Source organism: Amblyraja radiata, chromosome 10 (assembly GCF_010909765.2).
Source record: "Amblyraja radiata isolate CabotCenter1 chromosome 10, sAmbRad1.1.pri, whole genome shotgun sequence".
Taxonomy (NCBI): Eukaryota; Metazoa; Chordata; class Chondrichthyes; order Rajiformes; family Rajidae; genus Amblyraja; species Amblyraja radiata.
The window spans coordinates 1,275,413-1,298,409 of NC_045965.1; the positions used below are offsets into that span (position 1 = coordinate 1,275,413).

The 22,997-nt window shown below is 47.5% G+C and overlaps 1 protein-coding gene across 1 annotated transcript in view; it reads left to right on the forward strand.

Annotated features, from left to right (window-relative positions):
- c10h1orf21 (chromosome 10 C1orf21 homolog) overlaps window positions 1-22,997 on the forward strand; it is a 448,119-nt gene that overhangs the window by 131,627 nt on the left and 293,495 nt on the right. Inside the window, exon 4 of the mRNA XM_033027870.1 lies at window positions 9,049-9,185. Coding sequence (XP_032883761.1) covers window positions 9,049-9,185 — 137 coding nt within the window. The remainder of the gene's footprint in view (window positions 1-9,048; window positions 9,186-22,997) is intronic.

Genomic DNA, 22,997 nt, shown 5'->3' on the forward strand with positions numbered 1-22,997 from the left:
TGCTGTCTGTCCAGAGTTTGTACATTCTCCCGGTGACCTGCGTGGGTTTTCACCGAGATCTTCGTTTTCCTCCCACACTCCAAAGACGTACAAGTTCGTAGGTTAATTGGCTTGGTAAATGTAAACATTGTCCCTAGTGTGTGTGGGATAGTGTTAATGTGCGGGGATCGCTGGTCAGCACGGACCCGGTGGGCCAAAGGGCTTGTTACCACACTGTATCTCTAAACTAAACTAAACTAAACACCACAAAGATCGGGGAAGGCAATCGAGACCTTTATTTAAGAGCGTCAAACACAATGAACACTGGGAGCAATCTAGGAGATTGCTCAACGAACAAAGATTAATTTTAAAGGTACACAAAATTGCTGGGGAAACTCAGCGGGTGCAGCAGCATCTATGGAGCGAAGGAAATAGGCGACGTTTCGGGCCGAAACCCTTCTTCACACTTCACAAGATTAATTTTAGTTTAGTTTAGAGATACAGCGCGAAAACAAGCCCTTTTGCCCACCGAGTCCACACTCACCCGCACATCAACACTATCCTACACCCAGTAGGGACAATTTACACAACAAACAAGCCAATTAATCTACACACCTGTACGTCTTTGGAATGTGGGAGGAAACCAAAGATCTTGGAGAAAACCCATGTGGCCACACGGAGAACGTGCAAACTCCGTACAGACAGCACCTGTAGTCAGGATTGAACCAGGCTTTACATGGATAGGACAGGTTTGGAGGGATATGGACCAAACACAGGCAGGTGGGACTAGTGTTCCTGGGACATGTTGGCAGGTGTGGGCAAGTTGGGCCGAGGGGCCTGTTTCCACACTGTATCACTCTATGAGTCTGCTGACACTAAGGCAGCAACTCTACCGCTGTGCCCCAATGCCGCCCTTATCATCTGCTCATATCTATAATTTTCTTTTTGATGTGTGGTTTACTGTAGCAGGAACTTAAGGTATTTTCCTTCTTCCAAATGGTTTTATAACAATTCTAAATGATGCACCTCCGACAGACACAGATCAACAAACGCATCTCAATCCCACCCATGTACAAGTCCTGTTACCCTTTCGACCTCCGACCGCCAGCCTGTGGCCTATTGCATCCTGAAGCCGCGGTCTCCAGTAAGAAAGCGGCCGATTTGTGCACTCCAAGGTGTGTTCGACCGTCGCGACGTCGGGTTTTCAATCATCCCGACGAGAGGGCCTGTACATCCGGCCATACGTAGGGTTCAAGGCCCTGACCATGGGTGAACAAAGGAGGAGGATGTTGCCTTCCACCACAGTGAAGAATGCCGTGGTGGATGTTTATGTTAAATTCTATTGTGTATTAGACCATAGACAATAGGTGCACGAGTAGGCCATTCGGCCCTTCGAGCCAGCACCACCATTCAATGTGATCATGGCTGATCATCCACAATCAGTACCCCGTTCCTGCCTTCTCCCCATATTTACCGACTCTGCTATCATTAAGAGCCCTATCTAGCTCTCTTCTTGATCGTGTGTTCTTTTTTCAATTGTATCGCTGCTTGGCAAATTTATTTCACTGGACCTTAGTTGGTGCATGTGACGAATACATTTGTATTGTATTTACTGTTGACACCTTCCTTCTCACTGTATCTCCCTCTCCGCTGACTCTCAGTTTGAAGAAGGGGTCTCGACATGAAACGTCACCCATTCCCTCTATCTAGTGGGAATGTGATCTCTCTGAGTGCTGGGACCATGAGAAGGAGAGTGAGAGTGAGCTGGGTGTCTGTCGTATGTCATTGTTGTATCATTATCACCAACCTTCCTTCAAAGCCTTGCTGTGATTGAGCGTGATGAATCACTGGTGAAGTCGATTGTTTAATTCAGGGATACAGCATGGACACAGGCCCATCGAGTCCGCACCGACCAGCGATCTCACAAATTAACTCCACACTGGGGACCATTTTACACATACACCAAGCCAATTAACCTACACACCTGTACGTCTTTGGCGTGTGGGAGGAAACCAAAGATCTCGGGGGAAACCCTCACAGGTCACGGGAAGAACGTACAAACTCCGTACAGACAGCACCCGTAGTCGGGATTGAACCCGGGTCTCCGGTGCTGCAAGCGCTGTAAGGCTGCAACTCTACCGCTGCGCCACCGCGACCGCCCCACCAATGGAAAGCGCGGTTCAAATGACCTCTGCACAGTTCAGTTACGGACATTTGCTGGACTGGTGCTGAAAATTGAGTGAACAAACCCAAAATTGATGCACAACTAAAATCTTTCTGAAACGACTCTAAAGTTACATGTAAACACACCCTAGAAGAGTAAAATTAGAGGTTTCAACCCTGTACTTAGACATGGGTAATTATAAGCCCTCTCGAGTAAAGTACTGTCTCCTGTTGCCGGCTGTTGCAATTAGTATACACGGGAAATAGCAATTTGGGTTTCAGTAAATATGTAAGTCATGGTGGCGCAGCGGTAGAGCTGCTGCCTTACAGCGCCAGTGATCCGGGTTCGATCCTGACTACGGGTGCTGTCTGTACGGAGTTTGTACGTTCTCCCTGTGACCGCGTGGGTTTTCACCGGGTGCTCCGGTTTCCTTCCACACTCCAAGGATGTGCAGGTTTGTCAGTACAGAGGGAAAATAGAGGTATGAAAGGATACACAGAGGTGAAGAGAACAGATCAAAGCAGATGATGATCAACAAAATATAGAATGGTTGGATGAGGGGAAGGTGACAACGAGGTGTACAAACAGTAAAATTAAATTAAAATGTATCTTGTTGTGTTTTATGACTGTTAACCATATAACCATATAACCATATAACAATTACAGCACGGAAACAGGCCATCTCGGCCCTACAAGTCCGTGCCGAACAACTTTTTTCCCTTAGTCACATCTTTATTTCAAAGATCATACAAAGACCACAAGACATGGGAGCAAAATTAGTCCATTTAGACCATCGAGTCTACTTGCCATTCAATCATGGCTGATCTAATTTTCCCTCTCAACCCCATTCTTCTGCCATCTCCCCATAACCTTTAACACCCTTACTTATCAAGAACCTATAAATCTCTGCTTTAAAAATACCCAAATGTCTTGCAGCCATCTGAAGCAATGAATTCCAGATTCACCAGTCTGACTGAAGAAATTCCTCCTCATCACCATATAACCATATAACAATTACAGCACGGAAACAGGCCATCTCGGCCCTTCTAGTCTGTGCTGAACACGTATTCTCCCCTAATCCCATATACCTGCACTCAGACCATAACCCTCCATTCCTTTCCCGTCCATATAACTATCCAATTTATTTTTAAATTATAAAATCGAACCTGCCTCCACCACTTCCACTGGAAGCTCATTCCACACAGCTACCACTCTCTGAGTAAAGAAGTTCCCCCTCATGTTACCCCTAAACTTCTGTCCCTTAATTCTGAAGACTGTTGACAGACCAATTTCCCTCCTGGGATAAATAAAGTTCTTAGCGGGTCGGGCTACATCTCTGGAGAAAAAGGATAGGTGACGTTTTGGGTTAGGACCCTTCTTCTGTCTATCTTGGTGTGAACCAGCATTTGCATTTCTTTGAAATGTTGGGGCCCACTGGATTATCATTGGAGATTATGCTCTCCATTTTGTGATTCATTGTGGTTTTTGTTTGTGTATTTATCTCCCTGCTGAAGTAAATGGCGCATGGCCAGGATAAGGATGCCAATTTAATAAAATGTTTTTCTTTTAGTTTCTCAAAGAGTCATACAACACGGAAACAGGTCCTTCAGCCCAACATGCCCACGCTGACCAACATGCGTTAGGCCCACATCCATCTAAACCTGTCCACCCACCCTATCCTTGTACCTGTCTACATCCTCCTTTATTCTTTTCTAAAAGTGTGGCAATTGGTGAAAAATAAACATCTTCTCAATGCACTGGGATGCATCCTCAGTGATGTGACCTGGGGTCATCGTGTGTTTTGCGTCTCACAACATCAGACACCCTCGCCCAGGCGACCCAGCCGGGGTTGATCAGGCCCCGACTTGCGTCCCTGCAGCAACCGCCCATGGATCAGCCATCTTAGTAACCACTCTGCAGGGGTTGGGAGACTCTAGTGCGTGGAGGGACTGGGCTCTGTGGGGTGAGTCCTGGCCGGGCTCCTGCTGCGTCTCACCAGGTTCAAGTCCTGTGCGTGCACTGCACCTCTTTCTCCTTAATTTCATTCTCGCCTGATGGATGTTTAGGCCACGGTGGTTCATTAGGCCTTTCCGTAGCTTTGTTGGGTATCTTTCTCATGTAAGACACAGACTGGGATGCTAACCCAGCCTGTCCTGGGTGCCATCTTTCCGTGCCATCAACTGTGTCTCCAGTAGTCACTGGTGAGCTTTAGTGAAGCGTGAAACATTCCAAAAGCTGGCAACATTAATTATTTTATTTGATTGAATGATGTAACATGGAAACAGGCCCTTCAGCCCATCGAGGCCATGCTGACCATCAATCGCCACTTCACACTAGCTCTAGGTTATCCCACTTTCACATCCCATCACCCGCACACAAGGAGCAACTTTATCGAGGGCCAATTAACTTACAAACCCGCACGTCTTTGTGATGTGGGAGGAAAACTGGAGCACCCGGAGAAAACCCACGCGGTCACAGGGAGAACGTGCAAACTCCACACAGGCAGCACCCATTGTCAGAATCAAACCCGGGTCCCTGGCACTGCGATGAAGCAGCTGCACCACCATGCCACTCCTCATGAAAGCACGCCAAGCCACTAAAAGCATGCTAAAAGCAAAGCAAACCCCACGTTGTACCTTGCACCACCCAGAGAATAGAAAACAGTCATTTGAGTGGATAAATTTAAAATATCTTAATATGTGTACACCAGGTTAGTTTAGTTTAGAGATACAGTGTGAAAACAAGCTCTGTGGCCCACCAAGTCCACCCCGACCAGCGATCGCCCCGTACACTAGCACTGAGGACAATTTACAATCTTTACCATAGCCAATCAACCTACAAACCTGTACGTCTTTGGGGTGTGGGAAGAAACCTGAGCACCCGGAGAAAACCCACCTGGTCACGGGGAGAACGTACAAACTCCATACAGACAGCACCCGTAGTCAGGATCGAACCCGGGTCTCTGGCGCTGTGAGGCAGCAACGCTACCGCTGCGCCACCGTGCCAGTAACAGTGGAGTTATTATGTAACCTACTGAGCTACGCAGATGTGATAGTGGTATTTAAGAGCCTCTTGGATAGGCACATTGATATGCAGGGAAAGAAGGGATGTGGATAATGCTCGGGTAGATCAGAGATGGTCTTGGCATCATGTTAGGCACAGACATTGTGGGCTAAAGGTCCCGCTCTTGTGCTGTACTGTTCCATATTATTTCATTTAACCTCTCTAGGTGCTAAGCCTCACACTTGTCTGGATTAAACTCCATCTGCCATTTCTCTGCCCAAAGAAGAAAGTACATTTATTGTCACATACACCAATTGGTGCAGTGAAATTTGGGTTGCCATCGCAGCCTACAAATAAAATAAACACACATTATAGAATTTAACATTAAACATAAAAAACATGCCCCCCACAACGTTTCAGTGGGATCAACGTTTCCCACTGTGAGGGAAGGCACCAAAGTTCAGATCACTTCCTCCATGTTCACCCGTGGTCGGGGCCTATTGAGGCCTTGGCAGTCGCCGCTACAGCAGCCCGATGTTTAAGGCCCTCTCGCCGGATGATGGAACTCCGGCGTCGGAAGAACGCTCTCAGTGGCTTGGAGTTCCGAAACGACCACTTCCTACCGGAGACCACGGCTCCAGAAGTCCACAGGCCGCGCTGGGCGGAGCTACAACGCTGGCGATCGCGACGAAAGATCCCAGGTTCCGCGGTGTTTAAAGTCAGCGCCACCCGCACTCTGGATCTTCCAACACGGCGACTCTAGTAAGGCATCGCTTGCTCCGTGATGGTATCTCAGTGCTGAAGCTGCAGCTCGAAGCTCTGGCCGGTCCCGGCAGGAATGCCCGCGCCAATCCGAATGGCAGGGGGCGAAGATGCGGCTCGGAGGAAAGACGCATCCTCGCCCAGGTAGCGACTGTGAAAAAAACGGATTCGCCCCCCACATAAAAAGACTAAAAGACCTCCAGAACAAAACTTGTTAACAAACTAAAAATAAAAAAAGGGTGAAAAACGAACATCTCCCACCACATATTCAAATAAAATCTCAAGCAACAAAATAGAGTATGTTCAAGATTTGGGTGGTAGCTGGGATAGTTCACAAATGTCTATCTATAGTTGTCATTGGATCACTTGTGTGTTAACGGGCAAGGCTGCAATAATGTGTTGTGTCGAGTTGCGGGTAATATATGTGACCGGGCATCACCTCCTGTGTTTCATTGTACATGAGGCTACTTCATTAATGGTCTGGTCTGCTCGTTTGTAATGTTGAGCAGTGACAGCTTTAGTTTCATTCACCATCACAAATCCAAGGTCTTTCTGATTCTGTGAACAGATATTTGAGCGGCATGGTGGCGCAGCGGTAGAGTTGCTGCCTCACAGCGCCAGAGACCCAGGTTCAATCCCGTCAATGGGTGTTGTCTGTACGGAGCTTGTACCTTCTCCCCGTGACCTGCGTAGGTTTTCTCCGAGATCTTCGGTTTCCTCCCACACTCCAAAGACGTGCAGGTTTGTAGGTTAATTGACTTGGTATAAATGTAAATTGTCCCTAGTGTGTGTAGGGTAGTGTTCGTGTGTGGGGATCGCTGGTCGGTGCGGACTCAGTGGGCCGAAGGGCCTAGTTCTGTGCTGTAGCTGAACCAATAAATGACACTTCATCCATTAGTTGTTTGTGTCCAGCATTTATTCTGAAGGAAAATAACATCGAGTAGTTTAATACTTTACTGGATGTTTAATTTAGTTTAGAGAAACAGCATGGAAACAGGCCCTTTGGCCCACCGAGTCAATGCCCACCAACCACAGCCCCACACTGGTTCTATGCTATCCCAATTTTGCATCATACCCACAATAGCCAATTACAGAAGTCAATTAACCTACAATCCTGCAGCTCTCTGGAATGTGGGAGGAAACCTGAGCACCCAGAGAAAACCCACGTGGTCACGGGGAGAACGTACAACTCAGCACAGACAGCACCTGTAGTCAGGATTGAACCCGGGTCTCTGCCACTAGACAGCAGTTCTACCACCGCGCCATCGTGCCGCCAATACAGGTGCACAACCTTTTATCCGAAAGCCTTGGGACCAGACACTTTTCGTAATTCGGAATTTTTCGGCTTTCGGAATGGAAGATTTTTAGCGTAGATTTTAACGGCTGGCTCAGTGGCAGAGTGCTCGGCTCATATCCACAAGGTCGCGAGTTTGCGCCTCGATCCCGGCAGTTGCTCGATCGCGAGTTTGAGTCTTCAATGTAGTTTTTTCTTGTAGAATAGGAGAGAATAGGGAGGGTTAGGCTGGGATCATTCTCTGCGAGATGATCTTAGTGCGGGAGACAAGTGTAGGAGAGGTGTACTGACTGTGTACTGACTGTGTGGGCCGGAGACGTCAAGACCAACAGGAACCCGCTCCCCGATGGGCCGCTACAGCGACAAGTGGCAGTTCGCCCACAGCCCGAGCTGCGCTCCCTCATCCGCAACCCAGGTTCCTCTGGAGTTGGAGCGGGGCTGGGCTAGAGTTGCTGCTGGCTGTGAGTCTCTGGGATCTCCGTGCTTGCAGTGGGCCTGGGGGTCGGTGTCCCGTTGGTCCTGACGTCTCCGGTGACTGGCACTGACCTGCTGGCATCGCCGACGTGAAGACAGTGCAAAGCCTCCGTGCCGGTGCATTGGGCGGGGAGCTGGAGAGGGGAGGGAAGGGGTCACACACATGGCCGGGAAGCAGAGGGGTGTAGGTGGGGTGAAACTGAAGGGAGCGACAATCTGCTGCTGCCTGCCCGCTGAGTTAAAAAGTTCCCACGCAAGACTCATGATACACTGTGTATCGTGAGTCTACCGTGGGAACTTTTTAACTCAGCGGGCAGGCAGCAGCATATTGTCAATTATTAACCCTCCCGCGCAATATACCCTCATCTTCTCTTTTATGAATGGGGATTTAGTTCCCCTTTCTTCGAGGACCTACCGGAGGTTCCGCTGTCACCTCTGCGGGCCGCCCTCGGTGAACGTCTTCAAGGACCTTTCTTCAAGGACCGAAAAAATGTCCGCTATTCGGAGCTTTTCGTTATTTGGAATTTCGGATAAAAGGTTGTGCACCTGTAGTCGAATTCTGCTAAAACATGCTTATGAGCATTCCCTCCACATTTGCTGCCTGAACTGCTGAGTTACTCCAGCATTTTGTGTTTGCCTCAGAATTGAAGCATCTGCATAACCTTATGTCTTGACCTTGCTCCTCAGAGCCACACACCGACCTCACAAACTCTAGTCAACCATGCGAATATTAATCCAGTTTTTAAGGTGGGGGGGGGGGGGGGGGGAAGGATTTAGTGGGAATCTGAGGGGTCACTTTTTCACACAAAAGGTGGTGGGTGTATGGAACAAGATGCCAGAGGAGGTAGTTGAGGCTGGGACTATCGCAAAGTTTAAGTAGCATTTAAACAGGTACATTGATAGGGCAGGGTTAGAGGGATATGGGCAGAGGGGGGACTAGTGAAGATTGGGCTTGTTGGTCGGTGTGGGCAAGTTGGGCGGAAGGGCCTGTTTCCGCACTGTAACACTCTGTGACTGTCGTGCCGTGTAAGTGGGGTCAGACCTGTGTCTCTCACTCATTTACAACATTGGTAAGAAATAACATCAAGGTCAGATGTGTTGGTATTGAAATGCTGGAACATAGCGATCAATAGCGTGCCTTTAATTGAGCTGCACACACCGTTATTTTGACTGTTGAGCCAAATTGACTAAAGGCAGTTTGTCAATGTTTGTATCATTGAGTGCAATGTCATTCAGGAAGATAAATCCCGTTATTTTGATTAAAACACATTATTTTGCCCGTATCCGGGCCCAGTCCTGGCTTGGTTTTGATTGAACCCGTTCATTGATTGATATATTTTTCTCTGACTAACTTTTCTGTAATTTCTTGCAGAGGAGTTCAGGATTCGAACGGTTGAGGAGGTGAAGTACATGAAGAACGTTAGCCGGGACGAGGCCGACTGGTCTGAGAAACGCAACGCAGGTCATGAAGATGACCAAAAAGTAGCTGCCAGGAACCAGGAGAATCTGGTAAGAAGCGTTGAAAGAAGGAATTGCAGGTGCTGGTTAATGCGCAAAAAGACACAAAGTGCTGGAGTAACTCAACTCAACTGGTCAGGCAGCTTCTCCAGTGATGCTGTCTGACCTGATAAGAAACGTTTCCTATTTTATAGGGCGGCACGATGGCGCAACGGTAGATTTGCTGCTTCATGGTGCCAGAGGCCCTGGTTCGATCCTGATGACGGGTGCTTTCTGTACGGCGTTTGCACATTCTCCCTGTGACCATGTGGGTTTTCCCTGGGTGCTCCGGTTTCCTCCCACATTCCAAAGACATGCAGGTTTGTACGTTAATTGGCTTTGGTAACATTGTAGAATTGTCCCTAGTGTGTAGGATAGTGCCAGTGTACAGAGTAATCGCTGGTCGGCACGGACTTGGTGGGCAGAAGGGCCTGTTCCCGCACTGTATCTCTAAAGTCTAAAGTAAAGTCTATTTGAAATCAGGGTCGGTTTTCTACTAATTCCAAATCTTAAGTAGCAAAACAAGCCTTGCATACACAGTAATTGTTGCTGAGGGCATATCAAAGTCAGATGCACTCATCATACCAGTTTAAATAAACTCTGAAACATAATCCATTCCAATAGCACAATCCTTCAGAGAATCCCACACCAGAACAGGTTACATAGTTAATGTTTCTAGCACATTTCTGCAGTAATTATTCCCCCAGATGATCACCATCAAATTTATATGATCTGCTAAATCCACAAACCTGCCGACACAGTTAGACAGAGTGATGAAGCAGACATTTGGCATGTTTGCCTTCATCAGTCAGTGTGTATTGAGTGCTGTAGTCGGAAACAGTATGTTACAGCTGTTCCAGGTGTTGGTAAGGCCACAGCTGGAGTACTGTATACTCTCCATTCAGTTTAATTTAATGTCACGTGTACCGAGGTACAGTGAAAAGCTTTTGTGTGTCAGTCAGCAGAAAGACAATACATGATTACAATCGAGCCATCCACAGTGTACAGATACATGATAGCAAGCAGGGTTGCACAGTGAGAGCTCCTGCCTTACAGTGCTAGGGACCCAGGTTCAATCCTGACTACCGGTGCTGTCTGTATGGAGTTTGCATGTTCTCCCTGTGGCCACGTGCGTTTTCTCAGGTTGCTCCGGTTTCCTCCCACATTCCAAAGGCATGCAGGATTGTGGGTTAATTGGCCTCTGCAAATTGTCCCTAGTGTGTAGGATAGAACTTGTGTACAGGGTGATCACTGGTCGGTGGGCTGAAGGGCCTTTTTCCACATTGTATCCCCTAAACTAAACTTAACTGACTGTTGGAAGTTCAGCTGGAGGAATCAAAAGGGGTCCCAACCCAAAATGTCACCTCTTCCTTTTCTCCAGACCTGCCTGACCCGCTGAGTTACTCCAGCACTCTGTGTCCTATTTTCTAAAAAGGTGAAGTTGCTTGATCAATAATGATGGGTCTGTCCCACTTAGGTGACTCTAGTTTCAATGGAATTGACCTACGACACCTGGCGACAATCTACGTCAACCTACGACAGCAAATATTGTCGCCACTGTCGTCAAAGATTTTTCAACGTGTTGAAAATTTTGCGGCAGTCGCCCAAAAAATCGCCTAAGTGGGACAGGGTCATAAACTGACAGATTGCATATTCCTCAAGTGGGAACGCTGGCTGATAAATATTTGGATTGTACGAGAACACAATTCAAAGAGGAAGATTTGCTACTTCAGTTCTGTTCAGTACTTCAGTTTAGTTTGTTATCGCGTGTGAAAAGCTTTTGTTTCGTGCTATCCAGTCAGCAGAAAGACAATACATGATTACAATCGATCCATTTACAGTGTTTAGATACATGATAAGGGAATAACCTTTTAGTGCAAGGTAAAGCCAGCAAAGTCCGATCAAGGATAGTGTGAGGGCAATAGAGATTTAAGAGTGTGGAGCGATTGTAATATGAGTTTGTGGATCTGCTTCTGTGGATAGCACGCAAATAGTCACCTGGGTTGGACGCCATTTTGGAAGCCCCGAAGGATGAGACTTCAAGTAGTGCATGTGACTTTAGAATTCCAACCATTTGATGCATCGTTTGAAATCGGCTTTGGTTGCTTCTGCCTTTTATCATCATTTCTGTTTCGTATCCTTGTAAAATGTGAGCTGGCAGCATGTGGATGGCACAGTGGTGCAGGCGGCATGGTGGCACAGTGTAGAGCTGCTACCCCACAGTGCCAGAAGCCCTGGTTCGATCCTGCCCTCGGGTGCTGTCTGTTTGTCGAAATGTCACAGATCCGACATCCTGAAGGGAATATGGGCCTTGATTTTGTTGTCTCCTATCGTCATTGAATGCCCAGGAATCAAAAGATGTGACATTTCTGTCTCTTGATATTTTCTCCCACATCCCAAAGGCGTGCGGGTTTGTAGGTTAATTAGCCTCTGTAAATTGCCCCTAGTGTGTCGGGAGTGATGAGAGTGTGGGATAACATAGAATGAGTGTGAACTGGTGATTGGTGGTTGGGGTGAACTCGGTGGGCTGAAGAGCCTGTTTCAATGTTGTATCTTTCAATCAATCAATTACCCTCCTCGTGTTAAAGACCACCGAGTGCTGGAGTAACTCAGCAGGTCTGGCAGCTCCTTCCTACACAAGCTTTTCACTGCACGTGACAACAGACTACAGATAGACACAAAAAGCTGGAGTAACTCAGCGGGACAGGCAGCATCTCTGGAGAAAAGGAATATGTGACGTTTCAGGTCGAGACTCTTCTTCCGATTGAGAGTCAGGGGAAAGGGAAACGAGATATGGACATAGAGATATATAGAACAAATGAATGAAAGATTTGTAAAAAAGAAACGATGATAACGGAAACAGGCCGTTGGCAGCTGTGGGCCACGTGAAAACAATGAGACAATAGACAATAGGAGCAGGAGTCGGCCATTCGGCCCTTCGAGCCAGCACTGCCATTCAATATGATCATGGCTGATCCCGTTCCTGACTTCTCCCCATATCCACTGACTCCGCTATCTTTAAGAGCCCTTTCTTGCTCTCTCATGAAAGTATCCAGATAACCTGCCTCCACCGCCCTCTGAGGCAGAGAATTCCACAGACTCACAACTCTCTGTGAGAAAAAGTGTTTCCTCGTCTCAGTTCTAAATGGCTTGCCCCTTATTCTTAAACTGTGGCCCCTGGTTCTGGACTCCCCCAACATCGGGAACATGTTTCCTGCCTCTAGCGTGTCCAAGCCCTTAATAATCTTGTATGTTTCAATGAGATCTCCTCTCATCCTTCTAAACTCCAGAGACTTAACCAGATGACTTTGAAGCTGGTACGACCTGGCTGGGGGAGGGACAGAGAGAGAGAGAGGAGGGGTTATTTGAAGTTAGGTCTGGCAGTATCTCAGGAGAACATGGATCAGTGACGATTTGGGCCAGAACCCTTCAGAATGTTCTGAATCTGGGACCCTTCAGAATCAGTCTGAAGAAGGATCTCGACCTGAAACGTCATCTATCCATGTTCTCCACAGATGCTGCCTGACCCGCTGAGTTACTCCAGCACTCTGTGAAACGTCACCTATCCATGTTCTCCACAGATGCTGCCTGACCCGCTGAGTTACTCCAGCACTCTGTGAAATGTCACCTATCTATGTTCTCCAGAGATGCTGCCTGACCCGCTGAGTTACTCCAGCACTCTGCGAAACGTCACCTATCCATGTTCTCCAGAGATGCTGCCTGACCCACTGAGTTACTCCAGCACTCTGCCATTTTTGTATCAACCAGCATCTGCAGTTCCTTGTTCATCCACTCTTTGCATCGGGTGTTAAACTTGAATTGTACGGCCAGACAAATGTGCTTGTACATAAGTGTCGGTGCATGCCAGGACCAGACACAACAATAGTCATTTTATGCTTGAACGCTGCACTACAATTATGGGTAATGACAAGATGGCCACAACTTGTTTCCAGGTTTCCAGTGAATGAGAACCACCCAGGATAAATGCTTGTTTTGAAAGCTGCAAAGTGTTGACAGTTTAATGAATCCAGAAGCATTTCTTTCACAACTCCATTTTGCCAGTTTACAATTCCCGAGTCAGTGCTTCAGTCAAATCGAAAACCTATCTTAATGCTGGATAATTAGTTAAACTCCATTCATCTGGCACAGGGCACGGCTTTAAGATGAGAGGGGCAAATTTAAAGGAGATGTGCGGGGCAAGTTTTTTTTATACAGCGGATGGTGAATGCCTGGAACACGCTGCCAGGGGTGAACGAACCCATCCAAACATCTTTCAATGTTATTATAGTACGAACCTCAACTACCACGGTGGCGCAGCGTTAGAGTTGCTGCCTTACAGCGCTTTGGCACCGGAGACCCGGGTTCGATCCTGACTACGGGTGCTGTCTATACGGAGTTTGCATGTTCTCCCCGTGATCTGCGTGGGTTTTCTCTGAGATCTTTGGTTTCCTTCCACACTCCAAAGACGTACAGGTTTGTAGGTTAATTGGCTTGGTGTATGTGTGTGTAAAAATACAATAAATATTTTTAACTGTCCCTAGTGTGTGTGTAGGGCTGTGTTAATGTGCGAGGATCGCTGGTCGGCGCAGACTAGGTGGGCCGAAGGGCCTGTTTCTGCGCTGTATCTTTAAACTAAACTAAACGACCTCCTCTCCTAACTTATTCCAGATACACACCGCCCTCTGTGTGGGAAAACCACAGGTTCCTATTAAATCTATTAAAGGGCCTGTCCCACTTTCATGAGGTAATTCACAAATTCCCCCGAGTTTTCCCCTTGATTCAAACTCGCAGAATGTTCGTAACGAGTCCGTAGGAGGCGGTAGGAGTCCGTGGATATATCGTAGCGGCTCGTTATGCTAGCCGTAGGTACTCGTGGCATCAGGTAAGTCGGGACGATTTTTCCAGCCCGATAGAAAATGTCCACGAATAAAAAAATGGTCGGGATGAAAGAAATTGCAACTTTTTACTCGTAAGGAGGGCATCGAAATAGTCGTGGGAATTCGTAGACACACTCGTAGGAGTCCGTGAACATAGTCGTGGAAGGTCGTAGGAGTTCGTAGATTACCACAATCTTGATTATTTTTTAGGCCCTTTAAACTCGGCAGAGGTTTTGAATTAAGTTGCGAAAGTGGGACAGGCCCTTTGCCCTTTGATTCCCCTACTCTGTGCATTCACCCTATCTGTTCCCCTCATGATTTTATACACCTCTATAAGATCACCCCTCATCCTCCTGCTCGCCAAGGAATAAAGTCCTAACCTGCTCTATCTCTTCTTATAGCTCAGGCCATTAAGTCCTGGCAACATCCTTGTAACGCTTCTTGGCACTCTTACCAGCTTAATGACGTTCTTCCTATAACAGGCTGTCCAAAACTGACACACAATACTTTAAATGTGGCCTCACCAGTGCCATAGACATGTGTAACATAACATCCCACTTCCATACTCAATACTCTGATCGATAAAGGCCAATGTACCAAAAGCCTTTGTGACCAACATATGTACATGTGATGCCATTTTCAAGGAACTATGTACCTTGTTCTTCTTCTTGCAAATGAAACATAAATAAACCAAAGGAATAGTTAGATCTCAAGCCGGGTGTTGAGCAGCCAAGTTGTTGCCTCTGTTGGCGTCAATGTCTACCAGGCCCTGAGGAATTTGGAATAGGGGATGGGGTCCTTACAGGAAACAGGGTGGGAAGAAGTGTAGTCTAGATAGCCATGGGAGTCAGTGGGTTTGTAGTGGATGTCGGTGAGTAGTCTGTTACCTGCGATGGAGATAGGGAGGTCTGGAGGAAATGGTAGGGAAGTGTCAGAAATGGTCCAGATGTATTTGAGTGCTGGATGGAAGTTAGTGGTGAAATGGATGAAGTCAGTGAGTTGTGTGTGAGTGCAGGAGGTGGCACCAATGCAGTCGTCAATGTAGCGGAGGTTGTTCGCTGGAGTATCCTTTTTCATGGAGTATCCTTTTCCAGTGCATGTGATTAGTTTAGCTTTAGTTTAGCGATTCAGCGTGGAAACAGGCCTTTCGGCCAACCGAGTCCTCGCCGGCCAGCAATCCCTGTGCGTTGATATTATCCGACACACACTAAGGGCAATTTACATTTATACCAAGCCAATTAACCGACAAACCCATATGTTTTGGAGTGTAGGAGGAAATCAAAGATCTCGGATAAAACCCACGCGGTCACGGGGAGAACCTACAAACTCCGTACAGTCAGCACCTGTAGTTGGGATCGAACCCGGGTCTCGATCCCGACTACAAGGTTAATTCCCGGGATGGCGGGACTGTCATATGCTGAGAGAATGGAGCGGCTGGGCTTGTACACTCTGGAGGTTAGAAGGATGAGAGGGCATCTCATTGAAACATATAAGATTGTTAAGGGCTTCGACACACTAGAGGCAGGAAACATGTTTCCGATGTTGGGGGATTCCAGAACCAGGGGCCATAGTTTAAGAATAAGGAGGAAGCCATTTAGAACGGAGACGAGGAAACACTTTTTCTCACAGAGAGTTGTGTCTGTGGAATTCTCTGCAGGAGGCAGGTTCTCTGGATGCTTTCAAGAGAGAGCTAGATAGGGCTCTTAAAAATAGCGGAGTCAGGGATATGGGGAGAAGGCAGGAACGGGGTACTGATTGTGGATGATCAGCCATGATCACATTGAATGGTGGTGCTGGCTCGAAGGGCCAAATGGCCTACTCCTGCACCTATTGTCTATTGTCTATTGTCTCTGGCACTGCAAGCGCTGTAAGGCGGGAACTCTACCGCTGCGCCACCGTGCCGCCCATGTGATGTGTGGACATTTTCTGGCACTTTCCTGATAAGATTCTACAATTTATTCCCTGTTGTCTAATCACTTGTCAAGATGTCACAGATCCTACATTCTAGAAGTGACAGAGGAAATATGGGTACTGTCTTGGCTGTTTCTCATTGACATTGAATGGCCAGGAGTAAAAAAATATCGCATCGCTGTCTCTTGATATTAGCTGTAAGGACTATCTTTTTGGTCGCTCTAATTAAATGGTTGTTCAGGAATAAAAATGTCTACCTGGTCTTTCAATTGCATGGCAACATTTCAAGTGTTCAGAATTTAATCGAGTGGCTTAAATGCTGGAGTAACTCAGCAGGACAGGCAGCATCTCTGGAGAGAAGCAATTGGTGACGTTTTGGGTCGGAACCCTTCTTCGGAGTCTAAGATGCTGCCTGACCCACTGAGATACTCCAGCATTTTGTCTCTAAAGCCCCTGTCCCTCTTACGTGTCCTTGGCACGCTAATCACGACCTTGTGGTCGCGTTGAGGCGCGACGGTCCCGCGAAGGTCGCATGAGATTTCATGAGCCCGCACAGCCGTCTGGAGTACGTGACGTCATTTGAAGATGGACACAAAATGCTGGAGTAACTCAGCGGGACCGGCAGCATCATCGGCAGTAATGGGTGATGTTTCGGGTCGAGACTCTTCTTCAGTCTGAAAGAAGGGTCTTGACCTGAAACGTCACCCATTGTTTCTCTCCAGAGATGCCGCCCTTTCCACTGAGTTACTCCAGCATTTTGTGTCTATCTTCAATTTTCTTGGCCCCGCTCTGGGAGTAGGAGTGGAGGTGGATCTGGACCGCAACGGCCGTGAGCCCCAGGCCGAGCTCGGCGATCGTTTGCCTGCTTCTGCTGCTGTTGGAGGTGAGACGTTACGTCGTGCCAGGGTCTTGGGCCTGTCCCACTTTGGCCGTCAGTTACGTGACAGGCCGTTGGCGCGCAAAGATTTCGTTCGCTACAAAAATTTCGGAGCCCCGCGCGATGTCGCGCACAACTACATACCCCTCCGCACTTCTCAGTGGGACCGGCCCCGCGCGGCCACACGTTGCCCGTGCGCCTCAACACGATGACGAGGTCACGTAATTTGCGTGCCAAGGACAAGTAAGTGGGACAGGCCCTTAACTTTCTGCTGAAGCTATGGTAAGAAGTGAGGAGAACTAATGAATTTATTCTGTCCAGCATTTTAATTTAATTTGGAAAGTACTATTACTGCCATGCAATGACAAGACTCAAACGTGTTCAATAGTCACATGTACTGATAACGGAACTATGAAATTCTCACTTGCAACAGCAGAGTGTAGTTTATAGTCACGTGTAACCAGGTTCAGATAAAAGCTTTTTGTTGCGTGCTATCCAGTCAGCGGAAGGACTATACATGATTACAATCAAGCCGTCCACAGTGTACAGATACAGGATAAAGGGAATAACGTTTAGTGCAAGGTAAAGCCCGATTAAATATAGGTCGAGGGTCTCCAATGAGGTAGATAGTAGTTCAGGACTGCTCTCTAGTTGGTGGTAGGATGGTTCAGTTGCCTGATAAAAGCTGGGAAGAAACTGTCCCTGAATCTGAAGGTGTGCGTTTTCACACTTCTGTACCTCTTGACTGATGGGAGAGGGGAGAAGAGGGGGTGACCGGGTTGAGACTGGTCCTTGATGATGCTGCTGGCCTTGCCGAGGCAGCGTGAGGTGTAGATGGAGTCAACGGAAGGGAGGTTGGTTTGTGTGATGGTCTGGGCTGCATCCACAATTTGCTGCAGTTGCTTGTGGTCTTGGATGGAGCTGTTCCCAAACCAAGCTGTGATGCATCCTGATAAAATGCTTTCTACGGCTCAACTGGCCTATAAACACAATACACATAGATAATAGATATAATAAAAACAAATATGTTTGCAAACCCAGAGGGATTTTCAAGAGCAGGGAAGTGGTTTTCTTTATGAAGAACAGCTGCTTCAGAATGAACTAAACCATTCTTTCATCAATTAAAAAATAAAATTAGAAGTCCTTTTGTGCATTGCAATTCCTCCCTCTCTTTTATCACATCTGAAACAAGTCAAGGTAACCATAACAACTTGATTAAAATGTGACACAAGGAACTGCAGATGCTGGTTTACCAAAAAAAAAGATACAAAGTGCTGGAGTAACTCGGCAGGTCAGGCATCCTGAGTTCCTCCAGCATTTTGTCTTTTTTTAATCAAATTGAAGATGGCTTCTTTGTCTGTCAGCTGTGTTTATCCTTTTTAATTAGACTTTAAACTTTCTCTCTCTGACCTTAAAGCTAACCCCCTCCAGTCATTGACATTTCCACCCTGAGGGAAAGGTTCTGACTGTCTACCCTATCTATGCCTCCCATAATCTTATATACTACTATCAGGTCACCCCTTCACCTATGATGCTCCAGAGAAAACGATCCAAGTCTATCCAACGCTTGTGTTAGCTGAAACCCTCTAATGCAGGCCGCATTCTGGTGAAGCTCCTCTGAACCCTCTCCAAAGCCTCCACCTCCTTCCCATAGGGGGCGGCATGGAGGCGCAGCGGTAGAGTTGCTGCCTCACATCCCCAGAGACCCGGGTTCGATCCTGACTACGGGTGCTGTCTGTACGGAGTTTGTATGTTCTTCCCGTGACCTACGTGGGTTTCCTCCGGATGCTCCGGTTTACTGCCACACTCCAAAGATGCGCAGGTTGAGAGGATTATTGGGCTCTGTAAAAATTGTCCCTCGGGTGTGTAGGATGGTGTTGGCGTACGGGGTGACTAGGGTCGCCAACTTTCTCACTCCCAACTCAGGGATAAAAGGTCAAAATACGGGACAAGTTCCCGACGGCAATCCATTGACCGACTCGGCCATGGTTGGGTGAATGGTGAGTTGGCCCGGGTGCTGGACTGCACACAAAGCCCAGCCGGCGGGCCAGCTGAGGAGTTTTGGCCTGGGTGACATCGCTCGCAAAGTCAGGCGCCCCATCCAACTCATGAACCGATCATCGGCCATGAGAAGGAGGGGTGGTGGTGGTGTCGGCGGTAAGCGAAGGTCCGAAGGTCAGACAGCTGGCCGGGCTGCCGACCGACGGGGCCACGGGCGAGGCGCTGCTGCTGCTGCTGCTGCTGCACTCCATGGGCTGCACTACGTTGGGACGGACGCGGTGCTCCAACCCGACAGTCCCCTCGACCCGAGTAGTAGCGGTCAAATACGGGACAAGGGCGGTCCCGCATGGGACAAACCAATTTAGCCCAATATACGGGATGTCCCGGCTAATACGGGACAGTATTGGCACAGACTTGGTGGGCCAAAGGGCATGTTTCCGCGCTGTACCTCTAAAGTCTAAAGTAATGGAGTGAACAGAACTGCATGCAATACTCCAAATATTGTTCAATGTTATACCTATGTTTCCTGCCTATTGTATTTCTGATGCCCTTCTCCATCGATTAGAGTGAGCATTATCCCGTCACGTGCCCGGATTGCATGCAGCCTTGAGATGAGGAGCAAGGAGACCCTACTGTGTTCGGCTGGCAACCGGAAGGTAGCCGGTTCGAATCCCGCTTGGAGTGCATACTGTCGTTGTGTCCTTGGGCAAGACACTTCACCCACCTTTGCCTGTGTGTGAATGTGTGTGAGTGATTGGTGGTGGTCGGAGGGGCCGTAGGCGCAGATTGGCAGCCACGCTTCCGTCAGTCTGCCCCAGGGCAGCTGTGGCTACAGAAGTAGCTTACCACCACCGGGTGTGACTGAGGAGTGAATGAATAATGCGATGTAAAGCGCCTTGAGTATTAGAAAGGCGCTATATAAATCCCATCCATTATTATTATTATTACTGTAGCTGTTCAGGGCCCTGGTGAGACAGCACCTGCAGTATTGTGTGCAGTTCTGGTCTCCTAATTTGAGGAAGGACATTCTTGCTAGTGAGGGATTACAGCGTAGGTTCACCAGGTTAATTCCCGGGATGGTGGGACTGACATATGATGAAAGAATGGGTCGACTGGGCTTGTATTCGCTGGAATTTAGAAGGATGAGAGGGAATCTTATAGATACATCTAAAATTCTTAAGGGATTGGACAGGATAGATGCAGGAAAAATGTTCCCAATGTTGGGGGAGTCCAGAACCAGGGGTCACAGTTTGAAAATAAGGGGTAGGACTGAAATGAGGAAAAACATTTTTACCCAGAGAGTTGTGAATCTGTGGAATTCTCTGCCGCAGAAGGCAGTGGAGGCCAATTCACGGGATGGTTTAAAGAAAGAGTTAGAATTAGCTCTTAGGGCTAAAGGAATCAAGGGATATGGGGCGAAAGCAGGAACGGGGTACTGATTTTAGATGATCAGCCATGATCATTAGAATGGCGGTGCTGGCTCGAAGGGCCGATTGGCCTGCTCCTGCACTTATTTTCTATGATTCTATGACTGAGGTGAAGCCTCTCTCATGAGATGGCTGTTTATAGGGGAGCCAGCAGCTTGCACGGAGGATCACACAACATTACAGGACACTGGCAAACATCCATTCTTTTTTAATAGCTACAGAAAGTGAGCTGAGCTGTCTTGGTGGTGTTGGAAGCACAAATCCATTGGTCAGCACCACTCCCTACACTGTTTATACTTAGTTAGCCATTTTGAGTGCTTTATCCTGTCATCATAGTTTCCGTATTATTTATTCTTGGAAGTTGTCCTATTCGGATCTGGTCTATTATCGCTGAGCGTAACCTCAAGTTGCGTGGAATTTGGGATCTGTGCTTGCTCTCCCAGTTTGGGATGCGTATAATAGTTCAACTCAATGACAGAGAGAGAACGGTAAGCTAGCTTAGACACAAAGTGCTGGAGTAACTCAGCCGGGACACAGGCAGCATCTTTGGAGAGAAGGAAGGGTCCCGACCCTAAACGTCACCCATTCCTTCTCTCCAGGGATGCTGCCTTTCCCCGCTGAGTTACTCCAGCACTTTGTGCCGATCTTTGGTGTATAACCAGCATCTGCAGTTCCTTCCTACACAATAAGTTTGGTGTTGGTTGGACCATTGTGTTTCTGATTTCAATACAGATTGATTTTAACTGATGAATAGTGTGGGCCTCCAATGTAAAAGCTGGGAGATGATTTGTCTTCCTAATTTTACAAAATAAATGAACGTAGACCATTGAAAAGTACACACAGAAACAGGCCCTCCAGCCCACAATACTGTGCTGAACCTGATGCCAAGATAAACTAACCTGTCTACACTTGATTGACGTTGTCCATCCTTGCATATCCATGCGTCTATCTAAAAGTCTGTGGAAAACCACTGTCGTAACTTCGTTTGGTTTAGATACAGCACGGAAATAGGCCCTTCGGCCCACCGGGTCCTCACCGACCAGCGATCCACGCACATTAACACTATCCTACACCCACTAGGGACAATTTATACATTTACCAAACCAATTAACCTACAAACCTGTACGTCTTTGGAGTGTGGGAGGAAACCGAAGATCTCGGAGAAAACCCATACAAGTCACGGGGAGAACGTACAGACAGCACCCGTAGTCGGGATCAAGCCTGGGTCTCCAGCGCAGCATTCGCTGTAAGGCAGCAACTCTACCGCTGCACCACTGTGACCGCCCTACACCATGACCGCTGGCATTGTGTTCCAGGCATCCACCACCCTCGGTGTAAATACAAACCCTGTAAAGGGCCTGTCCCACTTAGGCGACTTCTTTTGCGAGTGCAGGCGACTGTCATAGTATCGCCGAAAAGTGAATGTGTCAAATGCATCCTATGACTATGTAGAAGACAAGCTACGACTATCTATGACTTATTCACCGATGCACTCGTGACCCAATAGTGGGGACTGAAGACGACCAGCTTTAACTTAGACGACTACGCCCACAATCACAGAAAGCAAGCTAAAGTAATGACGTTAGATTTTTCAAACGTGTTCTTTTAAATTCAGTTTATTGCTTGTTTTAGTGTTAGATTTATCGAAATGTATAAAAATGTTCTTTTAAATTCAATGTATGGCTTGTTTTAGTGTTAGATTTATTGAGAAATAAAATCCTTTTAAATGCAGTGCATTTGAAATGCTTGCATCTGTTTTCTTCACCAATATAAATGTGAAAAGTCAAACTTTAAATACAGTGCATTTCTTCCTAGCGTTTGTGTGTGTTTCAATGATCTAAATATATGAGAAATGAAATATGAGATATAAGTGATGTCATGAGGGATTATTATGGAAAAGAATGATATTCATACATCAATTTGAGGTTAAAAAGTCAGGGATTTCCTTTATTGGTAATGAAACATACAAAAGTCTTATTAACAAACGAATGTTGATAACAGGCTGGTGTTGAGGGTTGTGGCCTGCCCCTGTGCTGAAGCCTGCTCCTCGGAGCCATGTCTCACACCACCTGATCCCCTGAAAGAAAAACTGCGCAATGATCACGCACTGGAATGACAGCGCATCACGTGCTGCTGTTTACGCACCTTTTTTCCCCGCAATGAGCCAATGAAAATGACGGGTCAGAAAAGGCGATTAACTAAGACTATCACGACTATCACGACTACCTACGATAACATGGCGGCCCCACTACAACTACACCCACGACTACAAAAGTATCGATTTTCTCCATGGCGACCAATTTTTGGAGAATGTTGACACATTTTCGGCGACCATACTGAGGCCGTGACTGGTTCCCAGAATGCAGTAACTCCTCGCGACCATGAAGGAGACTCACATGCGACCATGTGGCGATCTTGTGGCGAAGTTGCCTAAGTGGGACAGGCCCTTAAGACACATCTTCTTTAAGTATTGCCCCTCTTGCCTTAAGGCTGAGCCCTCTAGGCTTTGATATTTCCACCCTGGGGGGGGAAAAGGATCTGAGTATCTAGAACGGCCCGATGCAGCACAGTGGCGCAGCGGTAGAGTTGCTGCCTTACAGTATTTACAGTGCCAGAGACTCGGGTTCGATCCTGGCTACGGGTGCTGTCTGTATGGAGTTTGTACGTTCTCCCCGTGACCTGCGTGGGTTTTCTCCGAGATTTTCGGTTTCCTCCCACACTCCAAAGACGT